The 15,956-nt window shown below is 38.3% G+C and overlaps 1 protein-coding gene and 1 non-coding gene across 2 annotated transcripts; one reads left to right on the forward strand and one right to left on the reverse strand.

Moving 5' to 3' along the window:
- The first annotated feature begins 445 nt into the window (after positions 1–445).
- tha1 (threonine aldolase 1) lies at positions 446–4,114 on the forward strand. The gene is made up of 7 exons (XM_053341680.1): positions 446–757; positions 1,866–1,949; positions 2,046–2,134; positions 2,235–2,420; positions 2,551–2,688; positions 3,348–3,540; positions 3,628–4,114. The coding sequence occupies exons 1-7, from the start codon at positions 481–483 to the stop codon at positions 3,933–3,935; spliced, it is 1,275 nt and encodes a 424-aa protein (XP_053197655.1). The 5' UTR covers positions 446–480; the 3' UTR covers positions 3,936–4,114.
- Positions 4,115–7,301: 3,187 nt separating this feature from the next.
- Positions 7,302–7,383, reverse strand: trnal-uag (transfer RNA leucine (anticodon UAG)). The gene has a single exon. It is a non-coding gene; the product is annotated as a tRNA-Leu (tRNA).
- Positions 7,384–15,956: the final 8,573 nt, after the last annotated feature.

The following is a 15,956-nucleotide window of genomic DNA, read 5'->3' on the forward strand; positions in this document are numbered from 1 at the left end:
ATTGGTACTGTGACTCATCATGATTTATTTACAAAATATAAAAAATATTGATTTCAAAGAATTTAAAACAGCAATATATGTATTCAGTAACATGTTAAATATGTAAAAAAAAAAAACCCCAAAAAAAACCCTCCTGAGCTAAATCTTAAAGGTCTGTAACCCCCTTTATAATCATCAACACTTTCATGAGTGCTTTAATTACACATTTTACATAAAAGTTGCAGTTTTGTTATTATCTAGTGAGTTAAATTTTGACATAGGGGACAATCACTCTTTCTACCTAAATCAATGTATTTCTGTGTATTATAATTAGCTTTGTTTGCATAGTGGCGCCACCTTGAGGTCCACACTGCTCTGTGCATGTTGATCAGGCTCATCGGTCATCCATTAACTTTCCTCTCAGTCAATAATTGTCGATAGCAATAATCCAAAGTTCAGCACAATAACACCTTCAATGAACATGATTGAAAGCTGCACATCATGTCTGTAAGAACATTTTCTTGCAGGGTTTTCGTTAATTTTTTGAACCACGCTGCAGTCACCTACAACAAGCCGCTTCATGCTCGACATGCAGCCGCCGTCAGAGGTTACTACACCTCGGGGAAGCCCAGAGACACCGGGGCAGGACGGGCGGCCCGGGTGCAGGTCGTGGACCTCCGTAGCGACACCGTGACCAAACCCGGTGCAGCGATGCGTCAAGCCATGGCGGAGGCCGAGGTTGGAGATGATGTGATGGGCGAAGACCCGACTGTTAACGGTACCGATGATCTTGTGTGTGACTCAAGAAAGATTTAAAGGACGAGTTCACAGCTGTTCAACTGAGATTTAAAGCAGACAGGAGTCCAAATGAGTGTTGAAACAGGTCACATGAGACCCCAAACTTATTAGAAAACAAACAAATTAGAGCAAGGTCCTCCAAGGTCCTTTGCTTTTGGTTTAGATTTTATGTTTTATTACAGTAAGTATATGAAACCCATGACCAAAAACAATCATAGGCTACATTCTGTCACTGTGTTATTGATGATAAGTGAAAATAAGCAATTCCCCTTTTTCCTCGGGACCCCTTATTGAGCCCCCTCAACCAGAACCACTGCATTATCCCTTCATAATGCACTTATAATGGAAGTGATGAGGGACAATATCAACAATCAGTCTGCACGAAAAATGTATTTAATAGTTTATCTGAAACTATTATAAATCTTCTGCCATCCAATTTGGTCTAATCGAGTAGATATCTTTCAATGTTGCAGTGTTTTTAGAGCCAAAGTCCTTTTTTTTGTTACTGTGCTTCCACCAGGGAAACACAAAGAGGGAATTTGATGCTAAAAAGTCTGTAAATGTGGCAGATATCCACTTGATATGACTCAGACTGCTGAAGCCTCATATAAGCTTCACATTTTAAATGTGGATTTTGGCCCCTGTTACTTACGTTGAAAGCTCATTGAAAGGGAAATTTTTAATAGCCAGTATAAACAGGAGGAATTTTTACAGCGTGGAAAACCTCTTTCAGTGTTCATATGAGCACCAGGCTGTTGTTTTAAGACAGACTAGAAAAACTGTGAAAGAGTAGCGATCAAACACTCAATATGACACAAAAAGCTGGCAGTGGTTCCTGAATAACTGAATCAAGGACTGCTGACTAGATATAAATAGCTTTATAGATGTGTTATTGTACTGGTTTGTAGTGCTTTGTCCCTGCTTAACCGTACATCTACATATCAAAACCCTTAGTTCTCCAAAAATGCAGAATGTATCCTAACAGGTATTATGGAATAGAGGAATTATTCAACATGAATGCAGGAACATGTGCATCTTTACATGTGACATATTATCTAAATCTTACATTATATGCCTTTTTTTTGCAGAGTTACAGAAAATTGCAGCTAATCTGTTTGGTATGGAGGCCGCCCTGTTTGTCCCTACTGGAACTATGAGTAATCTCATCGCAGGTGAGCTAAGTTTCCAGTGAGCTGTGTTTTTTTAATGTGTTTGTCAGATTTTATGAGGTCATATTGGTCGTTATGTGCATGCTATTCATCATGCAGTGATGGTGCACTGCAGGGAGCGAGGCGATGAGATGATTGTGGGTGATCTGTCTCATTTACACATCTACGAGCAAGGAGGGAGCGCACAGGTGAGTTTAACTAAGCAGCTAAACCCTTTACCACATCTACAACATGTCTTTTTTTTTCCTAAATGGAAAAATTCAATGTGTGTTTGTTGTGTTGACACAGCTGGCCGGTGTCCACGCCACCACGGTGAACACCCTTCCCGACGGGACGTTTGATTTGGAGCAGCTGGAGTCAAAGATCCGCCACGGGTACCCCGACCCCCACTACCCCCGCTCACGCCTCATATGTGTGGAGAACACACACAACATACAGGGAGGACGTGTGTTGCCTCTGCCTTTCCTGCAGCAGGTGTGTGTACACTGTATACATCATTTTATATAATGTGTGGCCTTGTGTGAATGCAGCTGTGATACTCGCTACATCGGGGCAAACAATTCAGAATTCAGCAGATGTGTTTTCATGTGTTTCCGTATCCAAGGTGCGTGCAGTAGCGGACAAATATGGCCTGTCAGTTCATATGGATGGAGCCAGGGTGATGAACGCTGCTGTGGCCCAGGGTGTGCCTCCTTCCACTATACTGCAGCACACACACACCGTCAGTGTGTGTCTCTCCAAGGTGGGACAGCTAAATAAAAACACACACAAAGTGCACCAGAACATACTGCAAACTATTAACAATCACCAGGTTTTTACATTAAATTCTCACAATTAACTACTGTAATCACACTTTTTGCAATGCATGGCGGGTAATTATTAGGAATTTTAATTTAATGGTAATTACAAGTAGAGCCCAACCGATATATCGATCAGCTGATATTATTGGCTGATATTGGCCTGTCACAGATATATCACTGTCAGCGACATTTTGTGTAATTCAACAAGTGACCGACAAAGAACTTTGACAAACTACAAAACTTCCTGAAAGAAAAGTCAGTCATATAAGGCTGCAACTAATGATTATTTTCTTAATTGATTTTCTTGATTAATTGACAATGTGCTTGGTTAAAATGGTGAAAAATGTCTATCAGTATTTCTCAAAGTCGAAGATGAAATCACAAGTGTTGTTTTGTGCCCATTAACCCCAAAAATAGTCAGTTTACTATCACAGAGAACTAATGAAAGCAGAAAACATTCATATTTAAGAAGAGACAGAATTCTCTGGCTTGGGCTTCTTAAATATGAATGCATTTATCTTGACTCGAAATGATGAATTGATTATCAGAATAGTTTCAGATTAATTTTCGATTGACTGAAACGTTTCTGGGTGTGTAACAGGGTTTGGGTGCCCCCGTGGGAACCATGCTGGCTGGACCTAAAGATTTCATATCCCGGGCATTGCGGTGCCGTAAAGCTCTGGGTGGTGGGATGCGGCAGGCTGGTGTAATAGCAGCAGCTGGAAAACTGTCTCTGCTGGAGATGGTGGGAAGACTGGAGGAAGACCACCACAATGCAAAAACATTTGCTCAAGGTGAGTAGTAGTTCTCATTTCCCTGTAAAGGTTTATTCTGCTGTTGTGGTCCTGCTCGTAACTTCTTGTTTCTTTCTCCTCTCCCAGCTTTGCTAGAGTGTGACCCTCCTCTGTTCGCTGTAGACATGGCAGCCGTGGAGACAAACATCCTGCGTTTCCGAATACAGGAACCCACGTTGAGTCCCTCTGAGTTCTGTGCACGCATGGCCCAGGTTGCGGAGGGAGAAGAGACTGCACTGGGACAGGGGATCCAAGTCCTCATGTACCCTCATTTTGGAAATTCAGTACGGGCTGTGTGGCATCTCGGGATATCGCCTGAAGATACACAGATGGCCATCCAGAAAATGCAATATGTGGCTTCTCAGTTCTTGAAGGAAAAACTCAGAGCCCAGTGAAACCTGATGTTTCCCCAAGTTTCTAAAACTAATCTTGAGTATTCTCAACAGACGAATCTAGAAAAAGACTAAATCATAGGATACTGCACTTTGGATCAGAGTCCTCTTTATATTAAAGTTGTCATAGCAGAGGTTGAATCTGTTTGTTAGCAACCCCTAAATAAAATACCTCAACTAAATGTTATTGCTATTCTCATCTCATCTGTACAAGTGGTGGAGTATGTTCATGCTTCACAAGCAGCAAAGTAATCAGAAAACACTGCTGCAGACACAATAACACGATCAGTTGCTCTGTCTAAAGTGATCCACTGTATTATTCTGCAGTAATTATCTCCTATATGAAAGTTTGCAATGTTTAGTTTTTACTGACAGGCTGTCAATGAGTGGTTGATTCAATTCTGGCACTTTTTTTTAATCCAGTATAATATCATAAAGTAGGTGTTTTTCATGGATACTAACATGATTTACAAGGGAGATCATTTCTTATAAAGCAAGATTTATCTCTCATTTGAAAATGTATGTAGATTTTGGAAAATAAAATATAGATATTTGATGAAAAAAGTCAAAAGTCTGACATGGGCTTAATTGGTACTGTGACACCATTTAAGCACATGATTTAAGTCATGATTTATTTGCAAAATATAAAAAAATATTGATTTCAAAGAATTAAAAAAAGCAATATATTTTCAGTAACATGTTAAATATGTAAAAAAAAAGAAGACATTTTCATGAGTATTTTAATTACACATTTAAATATTAATTACATGTAGCTAACAAGTTACTCTCCAACAATGCTGTTTTGTATATGTGTGTCATAAGTCATTACTTACTAATCACAGTTTTGACACAATAAAAGTTGCAGTTTTGTCATTATCTAGCAAGTTGAGTTCAATTTTGACATTGGAGACCATCACTTTTTCTACCTAAATCAATGTATTTCTGTGTATTATAATTAGCTTTGTTTGCATAGTGGCTCCACCTTGAGGTTCACACTGCTCTGTGCACGTTGATCAGGCTCATTGGTCATCTAATAACTTTCCTCTCAGTCAATGATTGTCGATAGCAATAATCCAAAGTTCAGCACAATAACACCTTCATTGAACATGACTGAAAGCTGCACATCATGTCTGTAAAAACATTTTCTTGCAGAGTTTTCTTTAATCTTTTTTAAGCTGCAGTCCCTCCAAAAGCTGCCAAAGTCCCTCTTTTTGTTACTGTGCTTCCACCAGGGAAACACAAAGAGGGAATTTGATGCTTAAAAGTCTGTAAATGTGGCAGATATCCACTTGATATGACTCAGACTGCTGAAACCTCATATAAGCTTCACATGTACTTTTAAATGTGGATTTTGGCCCCTGTTACTTAAGTTGAAAGCTCATAGAAAGGGAAATTTTTAATAGCCAGTATAAACAGGAGGAATTTTTACAGCGTGGAAAACCTCTTTCAGTGTTCATATGAGCACCAGGCTGTTGTTTTAAGACAGACTAGAAAAACTGTGAAAGAGTAGCGATCAAACACTCAATGTGACACGAAAAGCTGGCAGTAGTTCCTGAACAGCCGGTCCTCTGAATGAGGCCAGCACGGAAGTAATTTAGAACTGCATTCTATCAAAAGGCCACCAGGGGGCAACCGCTTTGGTGTCAAAAGGTCTTCCGTCTCTATACAAGTCAATGGAGAATTCACCAACTTCTCACTTGATTTCTAACCTCAGTAATCGTTTTCAAAATGTGTTTATGGTCTCAATCGCTAGTTTAAAGCCTTCTTCAATACAGTATTTCTTATATAGCCTACAGTCTATGATCAAAACCCTTAGTTCGCCAAAAATATTTAAATTATTATATAGCAGCATGAAGATAGCAGAGCAGAATGGATCCTAATTAATATTATGAAATGGAGGAATTATTGTGCATCTTTACATGTGAAATATTATCTTACATTATATGCCTTTTTTTGCAGAGTTACGGAGAATTGCAGCTAATATGTTTGGTATGGAGGCCGCCTATGGAATTATGGGTAATCTCATGGCAGGTGAGCTAAACTTGCAGTGAGCTGTGATTTTTTAAATGTGTTTGTCAGATTTCATGAGGTCATATTGGTCATTATGTGTGTGCTAATAAAGATATTTGATGAAAAAAGTCAAAAGTCTGGCATGGGCTTAATTGGTACTGTGACACCATTTAAGCACACGTCATGATTTACTTGCAAAATATAAAAAAATATTGACTTCAAAGAATTATAAACAGCAATATGTGTATTCAGTAACATTTTAAATATGTTTAAAAAATAAATTTTCATGAGGATTTTAATTTTAATTTAAATATTAATTACATGTAGCTACCAAGTTACTCTCCAACACTGCTGTTTTGTATATATAGCCAGTGTAAACAGGAGGAATTTTTACAGCGTGGAAAACCTCTTTCAGTGTTCATATGAGCACCAGGCTGTTGTTTTAAGACAGACTAGAAATCTGTGATAAGAGTAGCGATCAAACACCCAATATGACACGAAAAACTGGCAACACTCAGGTGCCCACACAAACATTGACACATTGTTCTTGCTGTAATCGTTCCTTGTGTTCATACTGACCATTAGGAGATCCCTTCATAATGTGTTTTCACTGTAAATGATCTCTTCCAAAGTTTATCTGAAGCTAGTCGTCCAAATTGAAATTAATCTTTCAAAATTACTGTCAGATTCCCTCCTTTTTTATGATCCTTCCACTGCAGCTGAACAAGCAAACACTGCCTATCTCCATTGAGATGCACACGGGGGAATTTAAAGACTAATTGTGGAACATATCATCCTCTCTTTGACTAAGTTAGATGGCACGTATGATGTTCAGATAAAATAAATTTTTGCTCGAAATGAGGATGGTAGGTTTTGTCCCGCATCACTTACACTTACATCATGCATTATGAAGATAAGATAAGGTTGTTGTTTTTTTTGTACCAGCATGGGGAAACTTGCAGTATTCAGCAGCAAATACAGTAAAATTAGAAGAGCATCAATAGAAAAAAGAATAAAGAACAATATATAATGAAGGAATCTTCTATGAATAAGAGGAATGATTACAACATAATAAATGTGTTAATGTGTATATAGGCACCTGACCATTGTTTTGGACCAAACTTGAACAATTGTGAATCTGTATTTTTATATAAGTGTAGTAACACATTCAGCCACAAGATGGCACCACTGTACCTGCCCCTGTTATATGATGACTTCTAGGCAGACGTTGGCAAGAGGGAAGAGAGTCTATATAAGGTGTTTTTAAAAATCTTATAAACATTTGTACGTAGCAGCCAAATGCTATAAAATGTGTTTAGCTTTGGTGTGTTAATTAAATATACAGCAAAGAAAAGGTATTGGCAGCGGTGGGATTCGAACCCACGCCATCGAAATGACTGGAGCCTAAATCCAGCGCCTTAGACCACTCGGCCACGCTACCGTTACATCTGCTCGGTGGCGACGTCATTATTTTTAAAGTGTGACCACGTACTGTAACTATCAAATTAATGTTGCTTATGTGACAAACTTGGACAGTTGTTTAACTGTTTGTTAGCTTCAAACATTTTAGCTCTTCTCGTGATGCACTGGCGCTCGGTTGATGCTTTTGATAAGAATAACAGATAGATAATGTTAATTCGTAACTCAACTGATAAACGGGATATGACAAGCCATACCTTACAGTTGAATGGCAATGGTTACTGACTAAAACACTATACATACAGTTACCAACGCTGGGACGTCGTTTCTTCAAAAAGTGACCCTAACCCTTTTTAGCGAAAACACGGTATAGCCAGTCGCCACTTGGATTTTGATGCGCGTTTTTCGTGTTGTTACGGTAAAGGTGCTAAGGCGCTACTAGATCTTACTTCTAGTACTAATCCAATACTAGGCCTACTAATTAGCAGAGCCGGACAGTAACGGAGTACATTTACTTGGGTACAGTAAAATTTAGCAAGGGGTATCTGTACTTTTACTCAAGTAAGGAAGCTGTGTACTCTGTCCGCCTCTGCTCATTAGTACTTAAACGAAGAATAATTTTGGCATAATTAGTTATTAGTAATTCATATAGTGCAGTAATAAGTTCCTGTTTGGCAGACAGAGAGGGAAAGTCAGGACCAGAAAACTGAGAACTGAGGCTGCAAAACTAAAGAGTTAAAAAAATGCAGCAATATAGAAAAGGTGATGCATGACACAATAATGACTAAAAAAAGAGCAGTAACTGAATAAAGAACACTTTCCCCAATAGCAATAAGGCATTTTTACAATCTTTAATACATTCTGTTAATGTTATTACTCATAGATCATGTGTTAGTGATGCTGAGAATGTATTTTGTTATTAACATTTATGGATATTACAGCAAAGGTGTAAACTGCACAGGAGGTCAGGCTGATGAGCAGGAGGATCCTGTGAAAGGAGACAGAGGAGAGGAGAAATCTACCGCATCTAACCTCAACTCTTAAGTCAGGAACAATAGGACTGCAACCACGAACACATTAGTCATTTCTATTATAAATTACAGAAATATACAGTTTTTCTCTGAATACATTTAACAAAAAAAAAATCTTCAGTTTCAAATGTGCAGTGATATATTTTTTCACAAGATGGCGCCAAAAGACTTTTCCACAGCGAAAGCTTGTCATAGCAGCTACGCATTAAAGACCGTGTAAAGTGAAATCAGACATTTTCTTCTAAACACATTAAATAGGTCATAAATGTATTTCTAAAAAAGGTGTAAAAAGCATTTCAACCATTTAGATTTGAATTGTGGAGCTAGGCTTCACAAACTGTGTTTCCAGATTTCTGTGTCAGGATTTAGTAGGCGGGTCTGAAATCAGGGCCGCGTTACGTAACGCGGCCCTGATTATCATAAACCCGCCCCTGCTGCTGCTGCAGTATAAATACATTCAGCGCATTAGCCTCAGTCGTTTTCCAGCTCGCTCTCGCGTTTTGGATAGCATCAATTACAGTAATTTTCAGCTAGCTAACTAGTCATGACGCCTCCTCGTGTGTGCATCTTCACTGGAAGTCTGGGTTTTTGAGCAGTCCGTTGTGTCTGGTTAGAGGTGCCGCACCGACCGCCTCCCTCCCCGGCTTACGTCCTCTCGTCCCGCCGGTGCTACTGGCATTACGTGCCCGCCACCGACCGTCCCCCTCCCCGGCTTACGTCCCCTGTCCCGCCGGCAGCAGGTGCTACTGGCATTACGTGCCCGCCACCGACCGTCTCCCTCCCCGGCTTACATCCTCCCATCCCGCCGGCAGCAGGTGCCTATATCACCGCCACCAGCCCGCCACCGACCGTCTCCCTCACCGCTTACATCCTCCCATCTCGCCGACAGCAGGTGCCATCATCACCGCCACCGGCATTATGTGCCCGTCAGAGAGTGTAAGTAACGTTATGTGCTTATAAGTTATAATACTGTACATTTAGGCAATTAAATGCATTTTGCTGAATGTGCAAATCCTGAAAGTGATTTTAAATCATGCACCCTGTCATGCCCGTGTAATGTTAGCATGCATGTAATCGTGACATAATTTGGCCTTATTCCCTGAGCGTCATCCATCCGACAACACAATGATAACCGACAGGTAATATTTTATGTGCACCAATATAGCTATGACAAGGAATTATATGTAGACTGAGGTTTTACGTTTGTGTGTAATGTAAAACATGGACCGAGGGACACCTAAAATGAACGTCAAAGTGGCTTCCGAGGTACCCACGAGGTATGTTGTGTGTATGTATGCAGTGGTCATGATGACAGCCTAATGTCTCTTTTCCTTATTCCTGTTTTCTTTTCCCATGTACAGGTCTCAGTGTCTTCCTCCAGCATATCTGGCAGCCACTGTTCCTGTGACTTACCTTGTGCCTAGACTTGGGCGGTATATATTTTTTTTTCAAGCCTTCATAGCTTCCAGACATTTACCTTGGTGTATGGTATTTATTACACATTTCTGGAGACTAATTTCCGTGGTGACTAAAACATTTGAAATTAAACCACTATAACAGTATGAAGCACTCAGAAAGCACCTTGGTATACTGCAACACCTTTATACCGCCCAAGCCTACTCCTGCCTCAGCCAATCTCAGGACCAGAGCTCCACCAGCCTCCATTGTAAAAGAAGTAAGTTGTGACACACACAAATATATCATTACTCAATAATACATTTATTTTACATTGGACACATTTTATAAACAAATAACAATATAAGCAAGCAATAAACTATAAATAATAAAACAATCTAAAGGGGAGGTTTAAAACCTGTGTATTCCCCATCTTCATCAGGGTACTCCTGATGAATGCGGAGGACAACACAGGAGGGGATGACAACCCGGTTGTCCTTTCCCAGGTATCCCCAGCACCAGGACACAAAACTCCTGTAGGCCAGATAGCGAGCACGCCTGTAATAAAAAATGTAGAAAAATACTTTGATTTATATTTTTATGTATGTTTCTTTTTGGTATGTTGTCCTCTGTGTAATCAAATTTGACACTGGAGCTGTCTTTCACAAAACATTATTGACATGTGTTGTCTTTTAGAAGAACCTATCCCAAACCAAACTGAACTTATTTGTTTGATTGATGTAATAAACAAAAAGCCTTTCCCTCCACATTTTTTGTCATGTCTTACAGATTGGGACCTCGGAAGATGAGTTTGATTCATCAACCTGCAGTCTACCTCATCATATTGGCTAAATGGATGGACAAGAAAATGGACAGCAGTTTTTTTATTCCAAAGAATTTCCACGACCACACAGCTACATTTTCAGAATTAATAATAATAATAAACCTATGATTGCTTGTATAAATGTCCAATCATGTGCATTCAGTTTATACATCTATATATCAAGGTGATGTACATGTTGGTTGATTTACTATGTAGTGAAAAACAGCTAAAGAATGAACCAGTATTTATCTGTCCAACATGAGAGTTTATATATAGCTCAGGAAGATGAAGGATTAAAATGGATACAGTCAAGCATCACTCATGTGCTTTAAGTGTAAATGAAATACACTGTATACATTAGTTAACTATAACATGATTGTATAAATGATGTAAGTTTATTCCCGGGTACTAAACCTTACCTCTCTTTGAAAGGCATGTCATTTGATCAACACAAGTGTAATTTATAAATATCCGAAATCAGTAAAACAATTATTATATTGTCTACGTTACCCAAATCTTTCCTTTTCCGCCAGTGGTCCATGATCTGCCTGATAAATGTTTAGGGCATTCTGCAGGGAGTAGGGGTTCAGGCCTGGATGAAGAGTCATGCAGTGTGGCTCTTCAGGCAGCTCTCCACATCTACTCTGAACCTATAGGAATATGTGTAATAGGTGTTTTAGTGCTAGACATCTAGTATGCTGCTGCTTATGTATTCATTATTTGAATTATTATTGTGAAAAACAGTTTTTATTTACATACAGCATTCAGCTCCTTGCAGCAGACATGTTCAACCTCTGTGGGCATTGTTCTGCATTCTCCACGTGCACCTGCACAAGTACATTTTTAATCACAGTGTGACAAATGTTAACCATTTCAGTTGTCAGTTCAGTATGAAGCCTGGTAAAGCAAAATGACCTAATCAGTTGAAGCATATTGTCTTATTCAGCCTGTGTGATGTAATGATGACATTCAGCAATCCACAAATTAATCAGAAGACACAAGTAAGTAACTGACTAAGTGAAACTGGCTAGTGTTATATTTTACTTTTTTGTAGTCTAATTAGTTACCTAATGCGTTTCCCCACATTTGTTGAATAATGTGATCTGAAAAAACGAGTAAACTGCCTCTCAAAGCTGGACAAACTGAATTTACTTGGGTTTACCACCCACTACACTCTAAAACAAATACTAGTACTACCTTTATTAGGTATAAACAAAAGGAGTAATTAAATTAACGAAACAGTAATAAAAGTCAAGTGTTGTTTAATCTGTGAACAGACAAAACAATCACAATTCTTCATTACATGAAACCCTAAAGTTTTTGCTAGGCTATAATAGTCAGTGGGAGCGTAACTCGGTTGCTAGCTTGGCGGCTAACTCGGCTAACTGTAGACTCCCATAGTCAGTAATACATATTGCTAACTTGCATAAATAGGAGAAATACATTACCATTCTGTTGCAGACTGTGAGGCACGAGATTGTGCATGTTCATTGTCTGACTCCGAGTCAGTATCTGGCTCTGATGGCTCAAACATGTAGGGCTGGGTCACTGCAATGCTGTTGTTAGCGCTAGCGTCCATTGCTACTGTTGCTATGTTACACGGAGGCGGCCCCCTTCCGCGCGTGGGTGTGTTTCCAGCGCCTTCAGCAGACACGCCCCCAGCGTTTAGCAGCACAGAGAAGTGCTTGATTTTTCATGATTTTAAAAGATAATTTTACATACTTAGACAATTTTTCTAGCATTCAAATTTGGAAGGATGGTTAATAACACATCTGTCTGTGATGTGACTAACTCAGAACACAAATATATTTTCACTTTACACGGTCTTTAAAGTGAAACTAACACATCTCTACAAAAACATGCAGATTACACCCAATATGACCTGAGGTGTCACACTTGTAGGTAGGTAGTAGGTTATCCTCAACTTTGTATCTATCAGAATTGACCTTTCAAGAAAGGATTGATTGATTTGGAAAAAACATATTTTTGCCACAGTGAAATGATTTGTAGGAATGATAATTTTTACATAATTATTCTCTTTTAATTGAGAAGCATGTTAAAAATGATCATGGTGTGATTTTTGCAGGGATCTGAACCAAAAAAAGATCTTAAGTCTGTAGATCTCTGCAACATGACAATATTTAATTTAAAATGGTATTTCGAAACACATTTCACCTTTAGAAAATATTGTAGGCTACCTCTTGTGATTTGAAAATTAAAGCACGCCATTTAAAAGAAAAAGATTAATTGTTCAGACATTAATTGTTCATCCCTATTTCAAGAAGATTGGTAGGAGAGCAGAGGAGAGAGGAAATATTGTACAGACTACTATAATCTACTCTAAAACCATGTATGCTTTGTTACTCTCAGTCCACTCCAGTACCAACAGAAGACCTGACCTTAAAAAATTCCTGTTCACAACTGGGTTCAGAATGATGTCACTAGTCCACCGTCACTGAAAAAGGCTCTTCATTATCTGACAAAATTATCAGCTAAAATTCCTTCAGAAAAACAATAACTATAGTTATATTTTCTAATTTTTCAGGTAATAAAATATCAACCACTGAAACATCTACATCCTTCCTTTACATACATGCAAACTATAAAACTTACAGACTTTCAAATTGTCTTCAGTGTTACAGCTGCTTGTTGCCAAAATTGTTCACCAGTTATTCTCATCATTGTTTTTCAGTTGAAACAAAAACTTTGAGAGCAAAAAAGACTTTGTAGCTGCTGAGTTTACACTCATGAACACAGTTATTATGTTTAGTTATAAATAATGTTACATTTTACAGTTTATCCTAACTGCACTAGGAATCTACATAGTTGCTTTCTCACCTGAAAAAATATTGAATTGTTGTGACTTATAAATAGTCCCAGTGTGAAAATTGCAGCTGCTTTTGGTTTGGCTTGTCTCCATTCTGAACTCCTACAGTCCTTCACACATCCGAAGGAGAAGTCAATAAATAACTTCTGGGCTACGGAAATTGGAAAAATTAAATATCAAAAACAAATTTCTTCTCAAATGAGTATCAAATGAACGAATGATACATGGACCTAAAAACATTAAATCATTGAACAATTTTACTTTGAGAACACACTATTTGCAGGAACGCCTCTCTTTTTGACACGCTTTAAAACACAGACACAGAGAGCCAATCATATTTACCAATATAGTTTGTATCTTTAGTCTAGTCTGAGTTTGCCACCAGTGACACTTAAACATTTACATGATGCTTCCTGTCAAAAAATTATGTCATTTTGTGTAGCTGCACCACCAATTTAAAGGGAAGTCATGTGACAGTCTGGTGTTTAGTGCTGATCACAGTCAGTCAGCAGTGAGAGTGATGAAAGTTAATCTGTGGTTGGAAATAAGTGCCTCAGTTGGAGGGAAATATTAATTGCTCTGTATTTACTCAAGTTCTCTAGTGTTTTTATATGAACTTACACATGAATTGTTACCATTTACAGGAAGAAGATAATTAAAATGAATGCACAAGCTTTTTAATCCAACACATTCAATTTGATCCTTTTTACAGACTTGAGCAGCAGCATTTTATTGATCTGTGTTGAAATGAATAGGTGTAAAAATGTTGTGGTAACATTTGGATGATGTCTGTAGAAAGCTGACATGATGATCCACAGTTACACAATGACAAAGTCAATCGGCTCATTTTAGGGAAAAACTCATTGATAAGGTCATAATAATGTTGAATTGTACATTTAATACCTGAACAGATCTGATGGATTATAATGGATTTGTATCCACATGGTTTATTCTTTATTCAGATTGAGTGGCTGCAGTTTGTCAAAGATCAGCTGTGCTTCACTGGTCTCAGCTCTGAAGTCCAACCCCTCCCATCTGAGAGAGCTGGATCTGAGCTACAATTTCCTGCAGGATTCAGAAATAAAGCTACTGTGTGATTTTGTGAAGTGTCCACACTGCAGACTGGAGATTCTGAGGTCAGACAACATTTTTTACTTTTGTTCTGAGATTAATATGATCTGAAAATTGTGGTGACACTTCAGGATTATGTTTATGAGGTAAAATCCCCTTCAGATGTAGACAAATGTTTATTTCCAAATATTGAAATACAATTTAATTATTATTTTTTGAACCATAGTTAACACTTTTAAAACATACATTCAAACATTCATCTTTCTTTCAATCAATTTCAATAACATTAAAACATCTGTGGCTACATAGACTTTATATTGATCCACATTGAGCATCTTTTTAGACTTTAAAACCTGAAGAGTACAGTTTAGAACCTGCTCTATGTGTAAAGTGCCTTGAGATGACTTTGTTGTGATTTGGCGCTATACAAATAAAGATTGATTGATTGATTTTTGTTCTTCATATTTAATGTAATGCTAAAAATGCTCCTTTTTTACTGTTTGTATTTGACAGTTTTTAACCTGCATCCTGTTGGGTTCAGTTGTTTGGAGTTTTTATTTTCTAAACATCTACATTTAAACCTTCTTCGGCTCTGAACAGATTATGAAACACTGAATGATTTCAAGCATTAACTTTGTCCTCTAAAGTGACATCATTTATTTTCATTCAGATTGAGACTCTGCGAGTTGACAAAGATCAGCTGTACTTCTCTGGCCTCAGCTCTGAAGTTCAACCCCTCCCATCTGAGAGAGTTGGATCTGAGAGGAAACAACCTACTGGATTCAAACGTGAAGCTGCTGTCTGATCTTAAGGAGAGTCCAGACTATCGACTGGAGATTCTGAGGTCAGTACAGAGTTGGATTTGGCTAGATTGGTTTCAGCAGTATTGTATTAAACACAGTTAGTATCAAAGCAAACATCCAGTACTTCCTGGTGAACATCCAACCCTCCCAGTGCTGCTTTCCTCTGTGAAGCTGTGAGAAGAGAATGATGACCAGATCTAGAGACAGTGGTTCTCATTCATCAAACTGTTGTACCATCAAATCTGATCTGATTTTTTTTTTCACTTCAACACTAAACAATTGATCAGTTCATCTTTCTCAGAGCTCTTGATCAGTCTGACTGCAGCCTGCAGATCACTGGCTCTGATTTCACAGTACCTTCATTACGTTTAGTAACCATGTGGAATCACATCTTTATATCTGTCCATCACTGATTTTGTTTCCTTCATATATGTTTAGTGACAGTCTTCATGTTTGTCAGATGATATTTGCAAACAGAGAAGATCTTCATTAACACACATAGACTTTGGCTTTACATTTAACAGCAGGTCACATGTAACAACAGTAAATGGAAAGTTAAGTGAAATCCGCAGAGTAAACAGGCTTAATAACAAAAATCTCTGCAGGTTTGTGAACTTGGAGCTCAGTGTGTTCACTCATTAACAC

The sequence above is a fragment of the Scomber japonicus genome, chromosome 20 (genome assembly GCF_027409825.1).
Source record: "Scomber japonicus isolate fScoJap1 chromosome 20, fScoJap1.pri, whole genome shotgun sequence".
Classification (NCBI taxonomy): Eukaryota; Metazoa; Chordata; class Actinopteri; order Scombriformes; family Scombridae; genus Scomber; species Scomber japonicus.

Bases quoted from the DNA above. Each gene is read 5' to 3' on its own strand.
- tha1 (XM_053341680.1), top strand. From the start codon at position 481: ATGTCTGTAAGAACATTTTCTTGCAGGGTTTTCGTTAATTTTTTGAAC. The intron at 1,950-2,045 runs GTGAGCTAAGTT...TTCATCATGCAG, and splicing joins TATGAGTAATCTCATCGCAG to TGATGGTGCACTGCAGGGAG. The intron at 2,135-2,234 runs GTGAGTTTAACT...GTGTTGACACAG, and splicing joins AGCAAGGAGGGAGCGCACAG to CTGGCCGGTGTCCACGCCAC.